We start from the raw sequence: 23,122 nt of genomic DNA, 5'->3' as shown, positions 1-23,122 counted from the left end.
CTTCGCCCGTCCATTCCTAATCCTCCGTCTCTGCCCCTGCGCACTTCCTAGAACCTTCTAGAAGTGTGGCTGTTCACGCTGCTGCCTGCCTCCTTACACACGCTTTCTTATATTCTAAATCTGAGCGAGTTCTCTGAATCAATCCCCCCACTTGGTGCTTTCAAGGACACGGGAAATATCAGCCCCTGCAGGGAATCATTTTAGAATCAGACGTTCTGTGCGTGTGGGAATTAAGTGGAGCGCGACGACAGGACAGCAAACAGGCCCTCCGCCAGGAGCGCCCGCCACAGGCCTGGGCGTGACGTCATCATTCAGCGCCGCGTGGAAGGAAAGCCCAGCGAGCGCTACTGGCCGGAAGGGGAGGGGCGCTTGGCTTGGTTTCCCGGCGACGCAATTCTGTGGACCGCAGCTTCTCCGGCTGTTTTCCTCTTTTGCTTCCTGCCGCGTGAGCGAGGACGTCATGCTTTGGTTACTCTCAGCAACTAAGGTGGTTCCCGCCGTAGCAAGCGCCCGCTGTCTCTCAGGTTAGACTCATCTACGGTGTCCCCTCCGGGGCTTGCTGTCTGAGAAACTTGAGGCGCCCCAGAGGGATTCAAGTTGGTCTCGGGCGATCCCTGTTTCGGCGGACCCTTCCCCGGCTGGGGCCTCCACTCCCAAACCCTTTGTACGCTCCTTGGATTTCTTCTTTACCTGCTGCTTCTGGAAAAGGGTGGGCCCTGTGTTCTCCCTTCCGTGAGGTATTCTGGGAAGCCGGAATGACTGCGGAGAGAAAAGTGTGTGCCATCCCCCCAGTGGGGCTGTCTTCAAAGTTACTTGGACTCCTAGAAGTTGTGTCAGTTTTCACTTGGGTAGATAACAAAGTGTCTCACGTCAAGTAGCTTATGTTTTTGTTCGGTTACCTTGAAATGCTTTTTTCGTGTTTTCGTGGCTCCAGCATGTACAAGAAACATGTTTAGTAACACAAATCCCTTGAGCATTTCCTCTCGGAAGAGATAGTGCTTGGAATACTCCCGGGGCTTTTTAATGTCTGAAGCCCCGTTCGTAAAGGCAAGATGAAGGAGTCCAGGAATAATGGGGGCCATTCTTTTAGGGTGTACTTTCGCGAACAATTAATCTGGTGAACATAAACCTCGATCAGTGAAAGCTGAGTCAACTTTGCGGGCGGACCGGCCATTGGATCATATTTCAGGGTTTTGGCTAATAGGTGACCAATGTGTAAACCAGAGCATACGGTATTTGACTTCAAATCTATGTCTTGGCGTGTATTTCTTACATTGATCTACTTTAATGAAAGTGGGATGGTAATTACAAGATTTGTTTTTCCTGTAAAAAATAATCACTGTTTAGTGCACAGAATTTGCTTTTTGGTTCTAATAATTAAGTGGCAGAAAGCTGTCCTCCATAGGATTAGGTAAATAGATACGTAGCTTGTGTTAATCATATAAGCCATAACCTCTGGTTTAGAGCTGGTACCATCTTTTGCTTGTGACTTTTTTTTTTTAATTGAGATTTTGTGGAAAACTTTATTAATGGGAGGTTTGGGTTTTTGTTTTTGTTTTTTTTTAGGATTTTATTTATTTAAGAAAGCGCGCACAAGCAGGGGGAGCAACAGTGGGAGAGGGAGAGGCAGGCTCCCCGCTGAGCAGGGAGCCAGATGTGGGGCTCAATCCCAGGACCCTGGGACCATAATGAGCCACCCAGGTGCCCATGGAAGTTTAACACTAGATACTGGATTATACATGCCAAGATCTTTCAAAAATATATTCATTATGGTTCATTTTGCCTTAAAGCAATAAGTAAATTAAACTACTTCCTAACATTAACACTACAGTATATATATATATAGGAGTGTTGAATAGGTGATCTGCTTGGATCTTCACAAGTGGATTAAGTTCGGGCAGTTATCCTCATTTTACTGAACTGAAACCAACATAGGATCACAAGTTGCAAGTCAACAGTTTTAGTTGTATAATTGCTATCTTGTTCTTTTTCTGTAATACCACCATTAGGTCTTAACTTTGGCTTAGTAGAGTCCTTTTGAACTTTTTATTGAGCCAAAAAGAATGTTCTCTTCATTAAATAACTTTTTAATAGACATTTTGGATGAATCTCCACTTCCCTGGAGTTGCTGTCTTATCAGGATGATAGACAAGCAATAGATAAATGACAGTATAGCAATAGAGTCTAACAGAGTCTTGACTCAAGTGGCAAGGGGGCTCAAGAAAGGCAGTGATGGGTCTTTAAAAATTTCATTTAGGGACTTTACTAAGTTTCAGAATTTGAAAATTCTACTGTCTTGAGATGCCCATAAATAGAGCTTTGCATGCCTATATGTGCTCTTGGTTGCTGTTCTTTAGAAAAACTCTTCAGTGCAGAGTATTGAGTACAATAGGAAGCTTTGTCATCTGTGAAAGTCATGCAATCCTAAAGTGAAAACATTGACTAAAGAATAAGTTTTTTAAAAGCCTGTTTGCAGTTAATTCATTCAGTAAACATTAAACACCACATGTGAGGATGGAGCATAGTTTCTACCATCATGGGAGGCAAAAAGCAAGTAATTGCTTGCTAATTTTTACTAAATTTAGTGGCAGTGGTAGGGAGAAAGAAAAAGTGATAGATGTTTCCTGGCAGCAGGGAGGGGGCCAAGAGGAAATGTGCATGTGCCCTTAAACATTTGGAGACCTTGAGACTTGAAAAAGGCTTTTATCAAGCAGACTGTGGAGTAATGAGCCATCCTGCCAGAGGGAGCATATGGAAAGGCACGGAATGAAGCTTCTCAATCATCAGTAAGCCTGGAAGAGCCTTTTTGAAATATGTTCTTAGGTAGGTAGTAGGTATTACACCAGAATGGTTCTGTGGTCAGATAAGTTTGGGGAGTGTTGCATTTCGTCATGCCCATACTAGGCTAATTCTATGTCTCCCAAGAAAGAAAGGAATTTGGCAGTAATTTGCAAACAGTATTTGACCACGGGGCCCTTTTTCTGTAGTGAGTCTTGAACTGGTAACCCTTGGAACACCCTTTGGAAAATTTTGGGCTCAACATAAGGTGTAGGAAGAAGGGATTAAAAAACCAAGCTAGGAAGAAAAGCTGGTGGCTGGCTCATGAAAGGTCTTGTATATTCCCATTCCTCTAGGTAGTGGGAAAGCATTGGATGATTGTAATCTATTGAGTAAGATTAAATTTGAATTTTTAGTTATCTGTTAAAAGAGTGGAAAATGGACTAGAGGGCATGTTGTTCCTTGCATTTTTAAATTTTCAGACACTGGTTTTTGGTTTTGTTGTTGGAATTTTTTTTTTTTTTTTTTTTTTTTGCAACTCTCAATAGTCCCAGATACATATCTGATAAACTTTACTAAGTAACACATTTTATAAAAGTAACATTTATAATACTTCAAGCTTTTATGACTTTATTTTCTAAAAATAAGTTTTGTTCACTTTTTACTTTGTAAGATTTTCATTTATGTGAGCGAGCGAGAACTTGAGCAGGGGGGTGGGGGGCGGAGGGAGAAGGAGACTCCCCACTGAGCAGGGAGCCCTACTTGGGGCTTGGTCCCAGGGCTCTGAGATTATGACCTGAGTCAAGGCAGATGCTTAACCAACTGAGCCACCTAGGTTCCCCCTCAAAAGAAGTTAATGCAAATTGTTCCCAGTCCCTCCTATAGAATTTCCTCTCCACCTACCAACTAGAAATCAAACAAAATTAAGTGATAGCTCACATTTTACTATAGCAGTCTTTAAAGAGTAGATGTTATAATCTTTTGTGGTTTCTAGATTTGTTATATTGCTATATGCCACTGAACTGTATTTTGCCAAAGGTGATTGGGTATTAATTTTGCTGTATTATTTGTTTATGTCTTTCAGTCACATTAAAATTTGCAGTCATTACATTTCTAAGAGATGAAAGTTTAATAAGATATGATCAGTAGATTGCTAAAAAAAAGGAATATGCAGGATACAAGTCCATCCAAGAAATTATTTTCAGTTAATAAATTTAGGAATCTCAAACGTAGCACACCCAAAACTTAACACCTGCAGTCCTATCTCAGGTAATGGCAGAGCTCTTCTCTTAGTTACTGAAGCCAAAAACTTGGACTCCTGTCATGCCCAATATTCAGCCTATCAGTAAATTCTGCTTGGCCCTTTAGACTATATCCAGAATTTGATCACTACCACTCCTGCCTCCACCATCCTGGACCAAGCTATTACAATATTCTACTGGACTAGTACTGGATTCTAGCAGTAGCCTGATTTCCCTGCTTCTACATCTGCTTACTTTGAGTCTTTTCTTAATGACAACAGCCAGGGGTGCCTGGGTGGCTCAGTGGGTTGAGTGTCCAATTCTTGATCTTGGCTCAGCTCATGAGCCCTGTGTCTGACTCCACCCTCAGTGGGGAGTCAGCTTGAGAGTCTCCAACCCCCTCTGCCCCTCCCCCTGCTAAAATAAATGAATCATTAAAAAACAACAACAAAACCACAACATCCAGAGTGGGCCTGTTTAAATGTACCAGATAATCAGTCACTCTTCTGTGTAGAGCCTCCAGTGGCTTCCTGTCAAAACCATAACAGAGTCCAAACTGTGATCTAGCAGTCCCTGCATAATCTGACCTCCTGTTACCTTTCTAACTTCATCTTCTTGTTCTCTTTAATTGTTCACAGTGATCACAGTAAGGAGGGTCAAACACACCTTACACATCTAACCTTAGAGACATTTCACTTGCTGTTCCTTTTGAAATTTTCTTTGACCTCATATGCCCGTGGTTAACTCCTTTACTTTCTTTACACCTTTACTCAGATGTTAACCATCATTTTTCTGTGCCTATCTTTTTTTTTTTTTTTTTTTTTTTTTTTTTTTAAAGATTTTATTTATTTATTTGAGAGAGAGACAGTGAGAGAGAGCATGAGTGAGGAGAAGGTCAGAGGGAGAAGCAGACTCCCCATGGAGCTGGGAGCCTGATGCGGGACTCGATCCCGGGACTCCGGGATCATGACCTGAGCCGAAGGCAGTCGTCCAACCAACTGAGCCACCCAGGCGTCCCGATTTTCTGTGCCTATCTTAACTACAGTTTCAACCCTTGTATTTCAGAACTTCTGTAACCTTTTATTTTGTTTTCTTTAGCACCTATGACTAACATCATATTTTACTTAATATTTGCTTATTGTCTTTGCCCAGTTTGTAAGCTCTGTGACAGCTAATATTTTGGGTGTTTTGTTCATTACTGTGTCCCAAGTACTGACAAATAGTAGGTACTCAAAAAACACCATTGAAAGAATGAATAAAAATCATATATTTTGAAAATAATAGCAATATATTTTGAAAATTAGGGGAAGCTAAGAAGTAATTGTATTGAAATTAAACTAAGTTCATTTAAAATAAGCAAATGTCTGCAAACATTTAGCTAAGACCACTTGCTCAAAGTCTGATACATCAGTAACTAATTTTTCTCCCATCATAACCTGAAATTATAGTGGCTAAAGTTGGTGTTTTAGAGTAATGTCTCTGTAGAGCCTGTGTACATAGTATATAGTAAAAAAGAAAACAGAAAGCTTCCTGTCTGGAGCGATTCACTGTAGGCCCAGCATACATGAAATAGCCTCATTGCTTTGAGAAATCCAGGATAAGTGTAGTATTTTTTTAATTTGTGGAAAAATACACATAACATAAAATTTACCATGTTAATCATTTTTAAATATACATTGTGAAACTGATTTCTAGAACTTTATCATCTTGAAATCTGAAACTAGACCCATTAACACACTTCTCCTTCCCTTGTTCTGATAACCACGATTCTACTTTGTTTTTATGAATTTCTTACCTCATGTAAGTAGAATCATAAGGATTTGTCTTTATGACTAGCTTATTTCACTTACCATAATATTTCATATTTTATCCATGTAACATGTAACCCATGTAGCATGTAACAGGATTTCCTTTTTAAGGTTGAATAGTATTTCACCATATGTATGTTTATTCATCCATTAATTGGTATTTGGGTTGCTTCCACCTCTTGGCTATTGTGAATAAGTTCTGTAAACATGGGGGTGCAAATATAATTCTGGCTATTTTTAACGTAAAATATTTTATACTTTAATTTTTATTTATAATATATTTAAGTTATGTGTCAAATGCTGTATCTCTCTATTGGAGAAAATTCATTTCATGAATAACTTTATGGTCTGAATCTGTGTATCTTAATAAATTTTTAGCTCCAAGTGCTATACATATTTCAGAAGTTTGCATAGTAGTTTCAAATAGATGAAAAGAATGGGCCTGTAAACTCTGCTGAAAAAGACTCTGTGATTTGTAAATGTTTAGCTCAAAGAAAAGTAAAATGGTATTTGCCCATTTTCCGAATTCTTTTAATCACTGTCACCACAAACTCATCTTTTTCTAACATACCTAATCCAAACAGCCTTTGATCAAATGTCCACAATGCTGCTAAACATGTTAAAAGCATAATCTTAATATAGTATTAAATGTTACATACAAAACTGATTAACCAAAACACACACAGTCGTGTTCAATTGTTGTATGAACATAATGTGTCTGTAGAATCAATTTAACGATTGTTTTTAGTTGACTTCTGCACGGCTTTATGCTTTTTTTTTTTCCTCTTACCATCTTCTTTTAATCCTGCTGAGAGCATAGAGGGATTCCAGCTGCTGGTGACCCAATATACATCTTGTTCATCATTATCCACAAAAGTATATTGAGTTACTTGTTTGAGGCTATGGGACTTTGGTGAGTAATTGTTAAGTGACTTTCTTCTCCAACTGCATTCTTCTGCAAAGCCTTCTTCATCTTCCGCACCATTTATAAGGAAGGAGTTCAACTCAACATCCTTATCAACTTCTATTTCTTGATCGTTCTCAGTAATTCTCTGTGTGTTTGTATTTCTATTACCAGTCTTATCTGAAGCTGTAACAGTTATGTAGTTGCTTAACCCACTTTCATCGAATGCCAGGGAGGAGAATGAATTAAGGCCCTTGTGGCCCAGTGAACCATAGGATGTATATCCTGTATCATATGAAGAAAATCTCTCAAAAACTGGATATTGACTTGAGGTAGCAAAAAAGGATCTTGTATCTTTGCTTCCACAGGAGTTTCTTGGACTATTTAAAAGTTCCTCAAGTGAGTCTTCAAAGAAATGAAATGAAAATGTTTCCCTTTCATCAAAAATTTCTGTAAAGACATCATCTGCCTTACAGAATGTGAAGTCATAGTCAAAAGAATCATCGAAGTGACTTCTGCCTCTGCCATTTAATCCTTCTTGGCCATATTTATCATAAATGTCCCTTTTTTCATTATTTGATAATACCGCATATGCCTCAGCTACTTCTTTGAATTTTCTCTCAGCTTCTTCTTTATTTTCTGGATTTTTATCAGGGTGCCATTTGAGTGCCACTTTACGATAAGCCTTTTTAATGTCCTCAGGTGAAGCATATCTCTGCACTCCTAGAACTTCATAGTAATCCACCATGTTTTAGCAGATTGTAGGGAAGGGGTGTTCTGGGTCTGAGTAAGGAGAACCGTAGTTTCTTCTCAGCTCAAGCTCTCCTGGTGGTAGTGTTAGAAGTAGTGACTGCAAATAGGTACATTTTTACATTGAAGACAATGTTACTACCGTGGACACTGCTAGGAGACATTAGGATACTGATTATGTGGCAAGTGGAGTTACAAGCTTATGTCAGAGAGGTTTGCATTATGGTGTCATTCTGGGGTTGGGAGTGGGATGAGATCTTCCAAGTAGAGCTTGTCCATAGTCATACCAGACCATCCTGACCCTCTGGACTATTTCTCCTATAGTCTCCTGGAAGCCTCAGACAATGCCTCATAAATTAGAGGGACCTGTTGTTGATGATCACAGCGTGCCCCTTACATAATATGACCTTTAGGCTACTGAGCCTTAACAACTAATTTCCCAGTTCTTTGTTTTGGTTTTGAAAAATGAAATTGAACTAGGTAGGAAAGTATTCAAATAGATGACATTTTTGTCTATTTCAAACAAGAGGCAGTTCAATAGGAAATAAACTTGATTACAGTATAATAAGGACTGTAGGGAGAAGCACTGGACGGATGTTAAGCAGTCCTGAGAGACACCTAGCCCAGACTTGGGCTGTTTCAGGGAAGGCTTCCTGAAGTAGCATTATAGACAAGCTTTCTGCATGCCAGTATTGAATGACTTGAGATGATGGTGTCTATCCACCTCCAAGTTTACTACTTAAAAACATGAAATTACAGATTTTGAAAAGTGTACACTTATATATTCAGTATATAATTATTGAATGCCTACTTTGAGACACGATTTTAACCACTGATGTTAATAGAAGTAAGAAATTCTGATAATTTACGGTTTACGTTATAATGTAATATAAATAATAAAAAAGAAAAATAAAATAATGGGAGATAATGTGATACGTGCTCCCCCTCAAAAAAAAAAAAAAAAATGGTAGCGTGAGTGGGGAAAAGAGTTACACCAGACTGGTTTTCAACTTTCTACAGTATACCAGTCTACATGTATGTATGGATGGATGGCATACATGTGATTATATTTGCCTGCTGTTGAAAATAATAACAATAATGGTAATACTGAACGTTATTTGAGCACCATCTTTAGGTCAAATACTATACCAAGTGACTTACACACAGTTTCTCATGTTATTGTTAATAGCATTCCAGCAAAATAAATACTTTGTGCCCATAAGAAACCTGAGGCTCTTTTTTTTTTTTTTTTTAAGATTTTATTTATTTATTTGACAGAGAGAAATCACAAGTAGATGGAGAGGCAGGCAGAGAGAGAGAGAGGGAAGCAGGCTCTCCGCTGAGCAGAGAGCCCGACACAGGACTCGATCCCAGGACTCTGAGATCATGACCTGAGCCGAAGGCAGCGGCTTAACCCACTGAGCCACCCAGGCGCCCGAAACCTGAGGCTCTTAAAGATAAATTTGTCTAAGGCTACCTAGCTTATTAGTGAAGAATCTGATATTTGAATTTGAATCTATCTGATTCTAAATTCTACTCTTTGTACTCTGTTGCATTTCTTGGACCAGGATTTAAGAGTTCAGGTTCTAGACATTCTACAAATATGTGTTAAGAACCTGTGATACAGATAGGAGTTAGAAAATAGAACATTCTGCTCTCAAGGAATTTATGTAATTGGAAGAAACACTGAAACTCTAATTTCAATAGAGTGTGAGGCTATTACACAAGGATTTACTTCTCTCATTATTCCTCCCCTCTTGATGTCTCATCCTTTCTAGCTGCTGTGCCATTTTCTCTAATTTCTTTACAATAAAACTCAAAACTATTGTCTCTGGTTGATGATTCTGCTTTCGTCTATCCTATTTTCTTGGCACATTCCAGGCTGGCTTCTACTTTTTTCCTCCCAGTCTTAACTGAGTTATAATTGACATATATGTTTAAGGAGTACAGTATACTGATTTGATAAATGTATACATTGTGAAATGATTACCAAAAGACATTTCGTTATCATCCATTAGTTCACATAGTTACAATTTTATTCTTGTGATAAGAACCTTTTTTTTTTCCCCAAGTAAACTCGGTGCCCAGTGTGGGGCTTGAACTCACAATGCCAAGATCAAGAGTCTCATGCTCTACTGATTGAGCCAGCCAGGCACCCTGTTTTTCTTGTGATAAGAACTTTTTAGATTTTTAGCAATTTTCAAATATGCAATGAAGAATCGTTAACTATGGTTGCTATGTGGTACATGACAGCCCCACAACTTGTTACAAGTTTATACTTTTTGACCACCTTTACCCATTTTGGCTTCTGTCTTCTACATTCTGCTAAAACTTCTTGTCCCGGTCTCCATTGACTTCTGTGTTGCCAAATCCAGTAGTCATCCTTTTGGCCTCCTTGTATTTTGCAGCACTTGACACGGAGGAGCCCTTTCCTTTATTAAGACACTTGACTTCCTTAATACCACAGTCCTCTAGTTTTTCCTCCTGTCTCCTGTGCTTTCCCTTCTTATACTAAAATAGTCACTACATTTGATCTACACACTCTTGGTAGGTAATATCCAGTCCTAAGGCTTTGGATACTACTTAATGTGCTCATGAAATCTTAATTTATACATCTAGCCTGTTATTTTACCCCCTGGACTTCAGATTGCCTATTTGTACTCTTTTGGAATATCCAATAAGTGTCTCAGTCTTTGCCATTTCATTTAATGGTGCAATCATCCATCCTGTTGTTCAAGCCAAAAAACCTGAGAAACATCTTAATTTCTTTTTTATTCTGCATCTAATCAAAAGGCAGACTGGTTGACTTTTGACCTTCAAAATATATCCCAGGCTAATCACTGGGAAATAAAGTCAAATAACAAATAATCTCTTCCTTCCAAAAGTTTATAATAGACTGGCAAACTAATTAGGAATTATGCACAGCATCATAGGTATTAAAACAGAATTAAGTATGGGAGCATTGAGGAGGGGCAGTTGCATCAGCATCACCAAGGTTGGGGAATTAGAAGGCTTCCTAGAGGAAGAGATGTTTGAGCTCCTGGAAGCAGGTAGAAGCCATTTTAGACAAGAGAACTGTGTTTTCAAAGGTAAATACTGTTACAGTACAGACTAGTTAGCTGGGGCCTTCAAGTGTGGCTGCTGTAATGTTTTTTTGAGGATTACTGGCTGGAGGAATGGACAGGGACCAGATCATGAAGGGTGCTAAGCTAGGGTGTAAAGTGCATTCTGAAAGAACATTCTAGGTTTGTAGTGCTCGTCTGAGAAGCTGGAAAGTTAAAGACAGATCCTGAATTTAAACCTGAGTTAGTTGACGATGCCTTTGAGGACACTGAGGCAAAGGACTACAAGGATCACTGTGGAAGTAGTATAGTTATAGAGGATGAATTAAAGAAAGACAGGATCCAAGAAAGGCAGATCAATTAGGGGACATATTCCAGGTGAACCAAAGAGGGTCTATACTAAGAAAATGGCCCTACTTTGAATGGAATTGGATTTTAGAAATAAGACTCAACATACCAGTTTTGCTACCAACTAATTACGTAATTAACGTTTGGGCAAAAAACCCTATTTAGGGACACCTGGGTGGCTCAGTTGGTTAAGCCGCTGCCTTTGGCTCAGGTCATGATCCCAGAGCCCTGGGGTCGAGTCCCACATCGGGCTCCTTGCTCAGCGGGGAGCCTGCTTCTCTCTCTGCCTTTGCCTGCCTCTCTGCCTGCTTGTGTGTACTCTCTTTCTCTCTTTCTCTCTCTGGCAAATAAATAAAATCTTTAAAAAAAAAAAAAACTGCTTTCTTAAATGTAGGTAAAAGTATTGTTAATTTGCGTCCGTTAGACTTAAGCTTACTGTGCTAGGAAGTGGTCTAAAATAGACGGATTGGGTATTCTGCTTTGTCCTCTTAAGGTTAAAAAAGAGAATTTGTTAACTTTTTACATTCAATCGTTTTGTTGCCAAAACAGTACTATAGACTATGTAGTCCAGTGGGCTCTACAAATAGATTGTTCAAATTCTAGTTCTTTCTCAGTGATTCTTCATCTTGGGCAAGTTTCTTAACCTTCATGTGTATCTTTTTTCCTTATCTTTAAATGATCAGTATTGTAATAGCATCTACGTCAGACACACATGCTACTATTTGTATAAAGAAGGGGATACTAATACACAGATGGGATTTCAACAAAAAAGTGATAATAATTGCTGTCTCAAGGAAAGAGTGCAGGGTAACTTGGGGACAAATGTGGGAGGAAAGCTTTTCCCTGTAAATCATTTCTATATCTTTTGAGCTTTGATCCATATGAACTTGTTACCCGTTCAGAAATTAGTTAAAAATTTAGAATTGTACTTATTTCACACAGCTATAAAGGATAGCTACTACACGTAGCGTCCTTAGAATACCTTTTGCAATATAATAAACAGTGAATGTTGGCGGTCATCATGATCATTATTATCAGTGATGCTAGGATTTGGAGGTATTAAATACACTGGGCCTCTACCGTCTGTTGTAATAAGGAAAAGTGGAGCTGCATCCTATACTCTGTGAGCTTTGATTAGGACAAAAGTTGGCTGGGGCACCTGGGTGGCTCAGTCGGTTAAGTGTCTGCCTTCCGCTCAGGTCCTGATCACAGGGTCCTGAGCTCAAGACCAACGTTGTTGGGCTTCCTGCTCAACAGGGAAGTCTGTTTCTCCCTCTCCCTTTGCCCCTCCCCGTGCTTGTACGTGTGTGCATGTGTACGCACTCATGTGTGCGCTCTCTCTCTAATAAATCTTTCAAAAAGGTTTGCTTACAGTGGAAGAAAGCTTGGTCGTTATACTAAATTCCTCATTGTATTCCTTTTCTTCATAATACTCCTTCACAGTCAATTCACCAGCACAGTCTTGTATATTGACAACCCAACCCATTATCATCTCCTCCTCCTGCCTTCTCTCCTTTCAAGAAACACAAAGATCAAGGAGCAAATCACTAAAAATCAAAGTGGGCCAAAAGCTATTATGTGTTGAGGAAGGTGGTGTGGGTTTTTTTCCTAAGAGTTTATTTATTTGACCGGCAGAGATCACAAGTCGGCCCAGAGGCAGGCAGAGAGTGAGAGGGAGGCAGGCTCCCCACTGAGCAGAGAGCCCAATGGGGGGCTTGATCCCAGGACCCTGAGATCATGACCTGAGCCTAAGGCAGAGGCTTTAACCCACTGAGCCACCCAGGCGCCCCAGGAAGGTCATTTCTATAGGTGTTTGCAAGTAACACTGTAGGAAATGTGATGTTTTAGTTGAGGCAGGGGTAGGGCTCAGGATCCCTTTATGCTCTTAAAAACTACTGAGCAGGTGTGCTCAGGTGGCTTAGTTGGTGGGGCAACTGCCTTCGGATCCAGTTGTGATACTGGAGTCCCTGGGTGGTGTCCTGCTTCGGGCTTCCTGGTGAGCAGGGGGTCTGCTTCTCCTTCTGACCTTCCCCTTCTCATGCTCTCTCTCTCTCTCATTCTCTTTCTTTTAAATAAATAAATAAAATATTTTTTAAAAAAAATTACTGAGCACCCTCACATCCCTACTCCTCCTGAACTAGAGCTTCCCTCAGTGTGGAGATAGAGCATTTTAGTGCAGTGGTTTCCAATGGCAAGTTGTAATCTTAGTAGGTCACGGTATTCGTTTCCTGAGGCCGCCATAACAAATAACCACAAACTTGGTGGCTGAAAATAACAGAATTCTCTCACAGCTCTGGAGGCCAGAGGTCTGAAATCAAGTGTCAGCAGGGCTGTATGCCTTCCAAAGGCTCTAGGAAAGGATCTGTTCTTTACCTCCTCAGCTCCTGGTGACTGTAGGTGTTCTTGGGCATGTCTGCCTCCATGGTCCCATTACTTCCTCCTCTTCTGCTTTCTCATCTGTCTGATCTCTCTCTGCATTTCTCTTACAAGAGCGCTTGTCACTGAATTGAGGAGGTACCCAGGTGATAAAGGATGATCTCATTTCAAGATCCTAATTACATCTGCAAAGACACCATTTCCAAGTAAATTAACAGGCTCTGGGGATTAAGATGGGAACATATCTTTCAGGGGCAAAACCATCCCAGAAATTGCAGTAATAAAATCATTGTAGTGTACTGAGAAACTTTTTAATGGAGTAGGGTAGGCAAATATAGAAGGAATAGTATTTAGTGAAGTTTTTCTTAAAGATTTTATGTACTTATTGGAGTGAGTGGGGGGAGAAGCAGAGAGAGGGGAACAAGCGGACTCCACACTGAGCGTGGAGACCAACGCCATGCTCCACCCCATGACTCTGAGATCACGACCTGAGCTGAAATCAAGAATCAGACACTTAGCCAACTGAGCCACCCAGGCATCCCTAGTGAAATTTTTATATATATCATATTTATATGTCTGTCTATACTAGGTTCCATGTAAAATATGTTTCTTATTGTGAATCTTGGTTTTAAAAGGTTGAAATCCACTGTCTGCTATAACCGCATTTCACAGGTAAAGAGATAATGCAGAGGAATTACGTAACGTCAAGATCACATAAATGATAGAATTAGCACTTTACTGTACCATGCTACCTTTAACTCTTCGTCTTAGATTGCCTTTCAGAGTGCATACTTATTTTCTTCATTTGTCTCTATATTTAACTCATCTTTTTCTTTTTTTACTTCTTACTGTGAAAATTTCAAACATGCCGGTAGATAGAGTAGTATATAATGGACTCCCATGTACCCGTCACCCAGCTTCAGCAGTTACCAACTCCTGACCAGTCTTCTTTCATCTTCTCCCCAATCCATCCCACTCCCATGTTATTTTGAGACAAATCCCAGATTGTATCACTTCATCAGTAAATATTTCCATATTTACCATATTTAACATAACCATAGGGGCTCCTGGGTGGCTCATTCGGTTAAGCATCTGCCTTTGGCTCAGGTCATGATCCCAGGGTTCTGGGATTGAGCCCCACATGGGGCTCTCTGCTCAGCGAGGAGCCTTTTTCTCCCCATCTCTGCCATTCCCCATGCTTGTGCATGCACTCCCTCTTCCCCACCCCCAAATAAATAAATAAATAAATAATTTTTAAAAATTACCACAACACTATCATCACACCTTAAAGAAGTAAGCATTACTTCCATAATACCATCAAATATGCAATTATTATCCAGATTTCCAATTTTTTCATAGATGTAGTAAACAGTATGAGTGGATACTTGTTTTACAATTTGTTGCTTGAATCAGAATCCATATGAGGTTTACATATTATAATTGACTGATAATAATTTTTAAGGTTTTTTTAATCTATAAGTTCCTCTTTCCATCTCTTACCTGCCATAAAATTTATGTGGAAGAAACAGAATTGTTTGTCCTGTAGTGTTTCCCACATCAGGACTTGGTTGATGCATGCCTATGTTGTCCTCTAGCAAGTTCCTCTGCCCTATGTATTTCTGTAAATCACTTGCCTCATCTTTGTTAAGCCTTCAATGTATATAGACTGGGCATATTCCCCAGTGGGTATTCTGTACATTTTCTAAAGCTAGATGCCAGGAAATACTTGTTTTTCCTTTTTCCCATTTTTCACTATTAATTAACTGTATTTTCACACTGCCTAGAAACCTTTACCATTTTGTCTTTTTAATCATCCAACAAGCTATAATTTTTTTCAATAATCCTCTGTAAATTTAACATTTAAGACTCCTAACTCACTAAATGTGTGTTCCTCATTCATACCACATAGTCCCTACAAAAACCTTTAACTTGATCGAGACATCACCTCCTCCTGTTGTAGCCGTTGTATGTTCATGAGGAGATTATATAGTAGTTTGTGTTGTTGCAATCAACAGAGAAGACCTACTAAGCAACAGGGTGGAGGGATAAGAGCAAAGATTTTGGAGTTTAATAAACCTAGGTTTGGGGGTGCCTGGGTGGCTCAGTCAGTTGAGCGTCTGCTTTCGGCCCAGGTCATGATCTCCAGGTCCTGGCATCAAGGCCCGCATAAGGGTCCCTGCTGGGTGGGGAGTCTGCTTCGCCCTCTGCCGCTCCCCCTGCTGGTGCGCTGGCCCACGTGCTCTCTCTTTCTCTCTCAAATAATACCTAAACAAAAAAAACCTAGGTTTGAATTTCAGCTTCCCCAGTGATGTGTAACATGGCACAGATTACTACTTTGAGTCCAATTCCTTGTTTGTAAAAAAGCAATGATGATGGCAGTTAAAATCTTAATTCTGTAATTTGGTATACATACAAAGGCTTTAATGGTCTGATCCTTACCTTTATAATCTTTTCATCTTTCTCCAGCAACCCACTGACCTGAAATGCTCTTTCCCCCCCTGGACACACACACACACACACACACACACACACACAGGCCTTCTGTGGACTTCTCTCTTGTAATCTCATTTATAACACATTCCAGACCCATTTCTCTTTCAACTGAACTGATTTTTTTTTTTTTAAGCTTTTATCTTAGACAAACCATAAGAGACTCTTAATCTCACAAAACAAACTGAGGGTCGCCAGCAGGAGGGAGGGTAGGGAGAGGGTGGTGGGGTTTATGGACATTGGGAAAGGTATGTGCAATGAAGTGTGTAAACCTGCTGATTCACAGACCTGTACCCCTGGGACTAATAATACATTATATGTTAATTAAAAAATAAAAAATTATTTTTCAAGAAGATTTTATCTTTAAGTAATCTCTACACCCAATATGGGGCTCTTACAACCTGTAGATCAAGTCACGTGCTCTAGCAATGGAGCCACCCAGGTGCCCTTCACTTGACTAATTCTTACTCAGAGTAAGCATCCCCTGCTTCTGCCGTCCCACACCAACACCTTTTGTGTGCTTCTGTGTGTTTCCCAGAGCACTGTGTGCCTATCTTTGTCTTTGTACGCATCCCACAACATTGTATTAGTCTCTCTGCTCTCAGAAAAGTTTGTGAATGACTATACCATGGTGTTTGCCATATAGTGTTTCAGTGTGGTTTTGTCTCACCTCCACTAGACTGTATATTCTTTAAAGACCACAGTCCTCATTCTTAACATTTTTTTCTACCATGTGTTCTATCACATGCTTAAATCTTGTTGAATATATGCTAATAATCGTGTTTGTCGTATACCAGGATTAAACATTTTTCATACATGATTTAATCTAGCTCTAACATTTCCGAGGTTAAATGAGAGAACATGTGTATATTTTCTCATACTTAACATATTCTAAGTAAAAATGTTAATTCTCTTTTTCTGAATTTTAGGACACAGCTTCATAACTACCTCTGTGAAATACCCCTACCCCTTTCTTGCTTTTGTTTGTTGCCTTTTGTTCCCATAGCCCTATGTTCATGCCATAGTCATACTCTGTGTATATGTACCTCTGTTATACTGCAGTAGACTGAAGTTGCTAAGGGTAAAAATTACCTCATTTCTATATTCCTAGGGCCCAGCACAGTCTCTGACTGGTACAGAGGAAGAGCCATATAAATGTTTGAAGGAGATCCAGCTGCTGGAGAGAGATAAATGTATACATATAGTGAGGACTTTCTAGATTATTGTTCCATTTCATTTTATTTTTCCTTCAGGATGCATGTTGTGTTCTCAGCGAAGGTACTCCCTCCAGCCCATCCCAGAGAGGAGAATTCCAAACCGATACTTAGGCCAGCCCAGCCCCTTTACACACCCACACCTCCTCAGACCAGGTGAGCCCTTTAAATTGTTACTAACTGTCTCTCTTTTTAGATGCTTCCCTTAGAACTATGCTATCCAATAGAATTTTTTGCAGTGATGTAAATGTTCCAGATCTGTGCTGACCAGTACAGTATCTACCAGCCACAAGTGGTTATGGCATACTTACAGTATTGCTAATGTAACTGAAGAACTTAATGCTTTATTTTACCTTTATTTTAGTTAATTTTAGACTTAAAAAGGCACATGCGGCTGCTGGTACTATGTTGATGGCACTATCTAGAGTAATAAATACAATAAGCCTTAAAATTCAGAATTACCAGTGAAAAGTATGTATTTTGGGATATTTTAAAAGAAAAGTTACATTACTTTCTAAGACATAGTTGCTAGATCAAGTGATTAATTCCCTGTGAGCTGCTATGTTAAAGACATTTTAGAAAACATTTTTCTGGGGCACCCAGCTGGCTCAGTCTGTGGAGCAATAGACTTTTGATCTCAGCATTATGAGTTCAAGCCCCATGTTGGGCATGGAGCCTACTTTAAAAAGAAAGAAAGAAAGAAAGAAAACATGGTTTTTTTGAGAGTACTAAGTGGTCATTTCATTTAACAAAAATCTTGCTAAGTAGATTACACTGCATTTCCACATTTGATTTTCACAGCTTTGAGAAGTGATAACAGTGATAAAAAGGTAGTTAAAAGGTGAACTGTGTAGCTTTGTGCAGTGGCAGTATCGTAGCCAATGAGGTTTATCCGAGGCGTGTTTATTGCTAATTAAAAGGTGAACTGTGGGGAATGAAACCATTCCAAAGAGGTAGGTAGGGAAAAACCAAATGCTTTGTAGAAAAAGCAGTCAGATTTTCAAGGGAAATTAATTGTTGCTTCTGCCATGCAAAGTTAAATCTGTATTTGCTATGTAAGTATATAGACTAATAATCTAAATTGCCTTTAGAAATGTTCCTCTTTCGCTGTCTGTATTCAGTGAATGATACCAGTGTGTCTCTCAGTGAGGGCTTCCTTTTGCTGATTCTTCCTCAGACTGGAATTTCTGCTGGGAAATCGGCTGAGACTCAGGAAATGCAGCTCACCACTGAAATACACAAGAAATCAGAGTTTTTCAAAGCTGTAAGGTAAGCTTATTCGCATTCCAGTTAGTATTAAGTATTTCTCTAACCTATCAACCTACCTGTAGTCTCATTTTTTTAAAAAAGTAGAATTGACATTGAGTTTTACCAGCTTTGAAAATTACTGATTTCTCGTGGTGAGATATTTTTACATGGTGAGCTGCGTTTTCTAGGCCTTGAAACTAGTAATCATATGGTCAAGATAATGGCCCCAGTATTTAAACTGTTTGCTGTGTATGTTATGTGCATGGTAACTGTATAAAAATGATTGTAAATAAATATACACACATATATATTCATAAATGTATTATGTTCATATCAGCTATGGGAGGAAAAGAGATGTCTGTCATAATTTTGACTCTTCTGGACGTAGGGTTTTAGACATTGGACTAAGAAGGAATAGAAGTAGATGGAATTTTAAGACAGAATCATCAGTGTTAAACCAGGTATACAGTTTTTGGAGGCAAAAACTATGTAAGTGTCCAAAGTATTAATCGCTTGTCTTTCTCTATGTAGATAGACATGGAAGTGTTAAAATGATTGTGGTGTGGAGAAAGAGTAAATTATTGAGAAAAAATAAAAGGCATATAATATATATTTTTAAAATTTCTTTCACAGAGGTAGTCAGTCTGTTAGTTTTGAGTATAAAATTATATCATCTCTTACTTGGTTTGCTTCAGAAAGTTTGATGTTTGGCCTGTTTTCCCAGTGCTTATAAGTACTTAAAACTTCTGGAACATATCTCAGTCCTTTCTCTAATTATTATACAAGGCCCATATATATTAGTAGAAATGTTAGAGAATACAGGTAAAAATATTTTTTTAAAAACATCACTTAAAATTCCACCATTCATAGAAAACCACTGTTAAGGTTTTAGTGTGTGTATCTTTCTGGAATTATTTTTTTATATAGAAGTATGTGTGTCTGTGTGTGTGTATACACATGTGTGTACTTTGTATACTGATCAATTATTTCTTAAAAATAAATTCTTAGAAACGAAATTACTGGATCAGCTCTCTCTGAATTTTGGGGAGCTGTTTCCTTTGGATTTTTCCTGGCCATATCCACCCAAGTTTCCTGAAGCAAAAGTAACCTAAAAAATATTCAGCAAAATGGCTCAGATAAAGGAATTCTGTTCTAGGTGTGCTACTACTGCTTGAGATGGAAATAAAAAATCAGACTGACTTTCTCAAGGTCTCCTAGTGATTTCTAAAACTTACTTCTTTAAATTATGTATGTGTGAATTTACTTAGTTATTTTTGAGTAATCTCTAGGCCCAACATGGGGCTTGAACTCGTAACCCCAAGATCAAGAGTCACATGCTCTACTGCCTGAGCCAGCCAGGCACCCCCAATTTCTTCTTTTTTACATTGCCATCCCAGTGCTGAGGACTAAGTTTGTAGAGACAGAAAATGTCATTTCATCCTCCTGATCACTAATATGCCTGCCACTTACCACCCAAACAGGGAAAAAGTGATTCTATGCAGGAGCTATATGATGTTATAAACTGTGAGTCTACTTTTTATAGTATCTGTGCAGATAGGTTGTTACATAGTTCCCAGACATTGCCACAGGAGTAACGCTGTCATCAGGAGAATAGCAAGGTGTTCAACTCACATAAACACTGCAGTTTATCAGAGAATAGGAAGAATTACTGCCTAATAAAGCATTATTTCCAAGAACCTGTATTTCTAACATTGTTACTTCTTGGGCACAATTAATCTTGCAATATGTGATGTAGTTCATAGCTCTTTAAGAAAGGGCTGTTCAGGGGCGCCTGGGTGGCTCAGTGGGTTAAAGCCTCTGCCTTCTGCTCAGGTCCTGGGATCGAGCCCCTTGTCGGGCTCACTGCTCCATAGGGAGCCTGCCTCCCCCCACCACCCCGCCTGCCTCTCTGCCTATTTGTGATCTCTGTCTGTCATATAAATAAAATCATTTTTTTAACTTTTTCTTTTTTATTTTATTTTATTTTTTTATATAAATAAAATATTTTTTTTAACTTTTTCTTTTTTATTTTATTTATTTGACAGAGAGAGATCACAAGTAGGCAGAGAGGCAGGCAGAGAGAGAGGAGGAAGCAGGCTCCCTGCGGAGCAGAGAGCCCGACGCAGGGCTCGATCCCAGGACCCTGGGATCATGACCTGAGCCGAAGGCAGTGGCTTAACCCACTGAGCCACCCAGGTGCCCCGTTACATAAATAAAATCTTTAAAAAAAAAAAAAAAAAAAGAAAGAAAGTGCTGTTCAGAGAGTTGGGCTTGTCAGAATGACTTGTCCAACATACCCAGAACCACTTGGTTTTCAACTACAATAGTGAACAGATTCATCGGGAAGTATTGAGGATGCAGCTGTGTGGCCCACAATTTGAGGGAATGCTTTTACCACTTACCTCTTTGTCCTTTATCATCAGATGTAACAGCTGATGTTACTGTCAAGTATAATATTTAAAATGATGGAAAGGTTGGTTCTAGACTGGGTGCTAGATAATAATTCCTGAATCTTCTTCCTTTAGAAGTGTCAGAACCAATTAGTTCTCCATCTTTCAGTCATAGTTTGGTTGTAGTTATACCTTGAGCAAAGGGTATATTTTTTTAAGTTTCGTTAAAATGCTTGACTTCGATATCTAAAGGATCAAGATTTCTTTTGGCGCTGTAAGATTTTTACACTATTTATTTTTTTTTTAAGATTTTATTTATTTATTTGACAGAGAGAGATCACAAGTAGGCAGAGAGAGAGAGGAGGAAGCAGGCTCCCTGCTGAGCAGAGAGCCTGATGCGGGACTCTATCCCAGCACTCTGAGATCATGACCTGAGCCGAAGGCAGCGGCTTAACCCACTGAGCCACCCAGGCGCCCTAGATTTTTACACTATTTAAAAGATTAAATTTTATGTCCAAGAAATGACAAATTCCAGGTAGTCTGAATCTGCCTGGACCACTGGTTGAGCTTTTTCAAAACATACATACATACCATGATCCTATAGACTTACTGGATCAGAATCTCAAGGGAAGGGCTTTTTTTTTTTTTTTTTAAGATTTTATTAATTTATTTGACAGACTTAGCAAGAGAGGGAACACAAGCAGGGGAACCGGGAGAGGGAGAAGCAGGCTTCCCGCTGAGCAGGGAGGCTGATCTGGGGTTCAATCCTAGGACCCTGGGATCATGATCCGAGCCAAAGGCAGATGCTTAATGGTGAGCCACCCAAGTGTCCCAAGTAATACATTTTCTTTACTCACTTCCTGTGTACCTATGGAATTTTAAAAATAATCCCATATTTGTGTTGTTCATATTTTCCTCTTCATTTTCTCAAGTAGATTTTAATTCAGAATAAAGACTGAAGTGGTTTTATGTATAAATTGACAGGCGAATAAACCTGTATTTAACCTGTATGTATGGGGTTTGTTGATTACTCATTTCAGTTACCATTGTATGATAATTAGCTTATAGAAATTCCATAAACTGCCATCTAGTGCAGAATTATGGAGTATTTCTCTGTTTTTTAATGCTGGGAGAAAAAATAATTTGAGATATAATGATTTTCCTGTGTTTTAAATACTGATATATTAAAAGTAAATAACTTCTATTTCTCTTTAACCTTTGTGTATATCTCCCATTCATATTGAGAAATTCTCTGAAGTAAGATCAGCAATAGTCTGCTGTAGACAAGAATCAGGAATCTTACAAAGAACTGAATAATAAGCTTCTGAATTGCTTGAGCCTCATTCTTATTGTGAGAGAATGCCAGACTTTCAGGGCTTTTATATATCTATATAGATATCTATATAGATATACCAGAAGGACAACGTCTTTAAGCATAATTCTTTATGGTGATAATAATTGTATCTAATATTTATATATTGCTTCCCGTTCTAAGTATTTTAACTTCTTTAATCCTCTTACAACTTTGAGAAGTAATTGCTATTATTACAGCCATTTTACAAAGGAGAAAACTGAAAACATAAAGCAGTTTGGTAGCTCTCCCCAAGTCATTCAGTAAGTTGTTGAGCAAGGATTCCGACTCGCAAAAGTCTGACTGAGTCCACACTTAACCTCAAAATACGAAACAGTTGTGCTGGAGAATACTATCTGGAACTTCTAAAAAGTCTTTTTTTGTCAAGATTTTTTTTTTTTTAAATTTATTTATTTGACAGAGAGAGATAGATCACAAGTAGGCAGAGAGGCAGGCAGAGAGAAAGGGAGGGAAGCAGGCTCCCTGCTGAGCAGAGAGCCCGATGTGGGACTCGATCCCAGGACCTGGAGATCATGACCTGAGCCAAAGGCAGCGGCCTAACCCACTGAGCCACCCAGGCGCCCCTTTTTGTCAAGATTTTTAATAAGAAATTCACCTGAAGGAATTCTTAGTGTAAAAGGTTATTTCAAGTTTAGAGAATAGTGTACTTTTTTTTTTTTAAGATTTTATTTATCTATTTGACAGAGATCACAACTAGGCAGAGAGGCAGCCAGAGAGAGGGAGGAGGAAGCAGGCTCCCCACGGAGCAGAGAGCCCCATCCCGGGACCCCGGGATCATGACCTGAGCTGAAGGCAGAGGTTTTAAGCCACTGAGTCACCCAGGTGCCCCAAGAGTAGTATACTTTTTTAAATGTGAAATTTACATATCATGAATTGCATAGATCTCAAACTTACATATCATAAAGAGGAATTCAGTGAGTTTTGACAAAGGTAGATGCCAGTATACCTCACACACCTGTCAAGATATATAGAACGTTTTCATCACTCCAAAAAGTCTTCTTGCTCCAGTCAGTCCCCACTCTGTCCTTAGCCATTGCTCCCGTTTCTTTCTACATGGATTGTTTAGGTTCTTCTTGCAGTCATACAATATGTACTCTTTCTGCCAAGCTTGTTTCGCTCAATATATGCAAATAAAATCTTT

At 39.1% G+C, this 23,122-nt stretch overlaps 2 protein-coding genes and 1 pseudogene across 4 annotated transcripts in view; 2 read left to right on the top strand and 1 right to left on the bottom strand.

The window, feature by feature from the left end:
• Positions 1-352: 352 nt before the first annotated feature.
• The window catches only part of XPNPEP3 (X-prolyl aminopeptidase 3), a 78,191-nt gene continuing 55,421 nt past the window's right edge, over positions 353-23,122 (top strand). Inside the window, exons 1-2 of one of the 3 annotated variants that reach the window (XM_032346165.1) lie at positions 353-524; positions 17,011-17,127. In XM_032346165.1, coding sequence (XP_032202056.1) covers positions 461-524; positions 17,011-17,127 — 181 coding nt within the window. In that variant the 5' untranslated portion in view covers positions 353-460. Of the gene's footprint in view, positions 525-17,010; positions 17,128-18,126; positions 18,241-23,122 lie in introns of those variants that run through there. The other 2 variants (XM_032346166.1, XM_032346167.1) reach the window with 2 other exon arrangements.
• Positions 6,213-7,731, bottom strand: DNAJB7 (DnaJ heat shock protein family (Hsp40) member B7). Its single transcript, XM_032346169.1, has one exon. It carries the CDS (start codon positions 7,477-7,479, stop codon positions 6,559-6,561), a length of 921 nt encoding a protein of 306 aa, XP_032202060.1. The 5' UTR covers positions 7,480-7,731; the 3' UTR covers positions 6,213-6,558.
• On the top strand, positions 17,824-18,004 carry LOC116594547 (annotated as a pseudogene).

The sequence above is a fragment of the Mustela erminea genome, chromosome 6 (genome assembly GCF_009829155.1).
Source record: "Mustela erminea isolate mMusErm1 chromosome 6, mMusErm1.Pri, whole genome shotgun sequence".
NCBI lineage: Eukaryota > Metazoa > Chordata > Mammalia > Carnivora > Mustelidae > Mustela > Mustela erminea.
This window is presented reverse-complemented; position numbering and strand designations above follow the sequence as displayed.

What these genes read in the sequence shown, in the direction of transcription:
- DNAJB7 (XM_032346169.1), bottom strand. Translation starts at nt 7,479, where the DNA reads ATGGTGGATTACTATGAAGTTCTAGGAGTGCAGAGATATGCTTCACCT.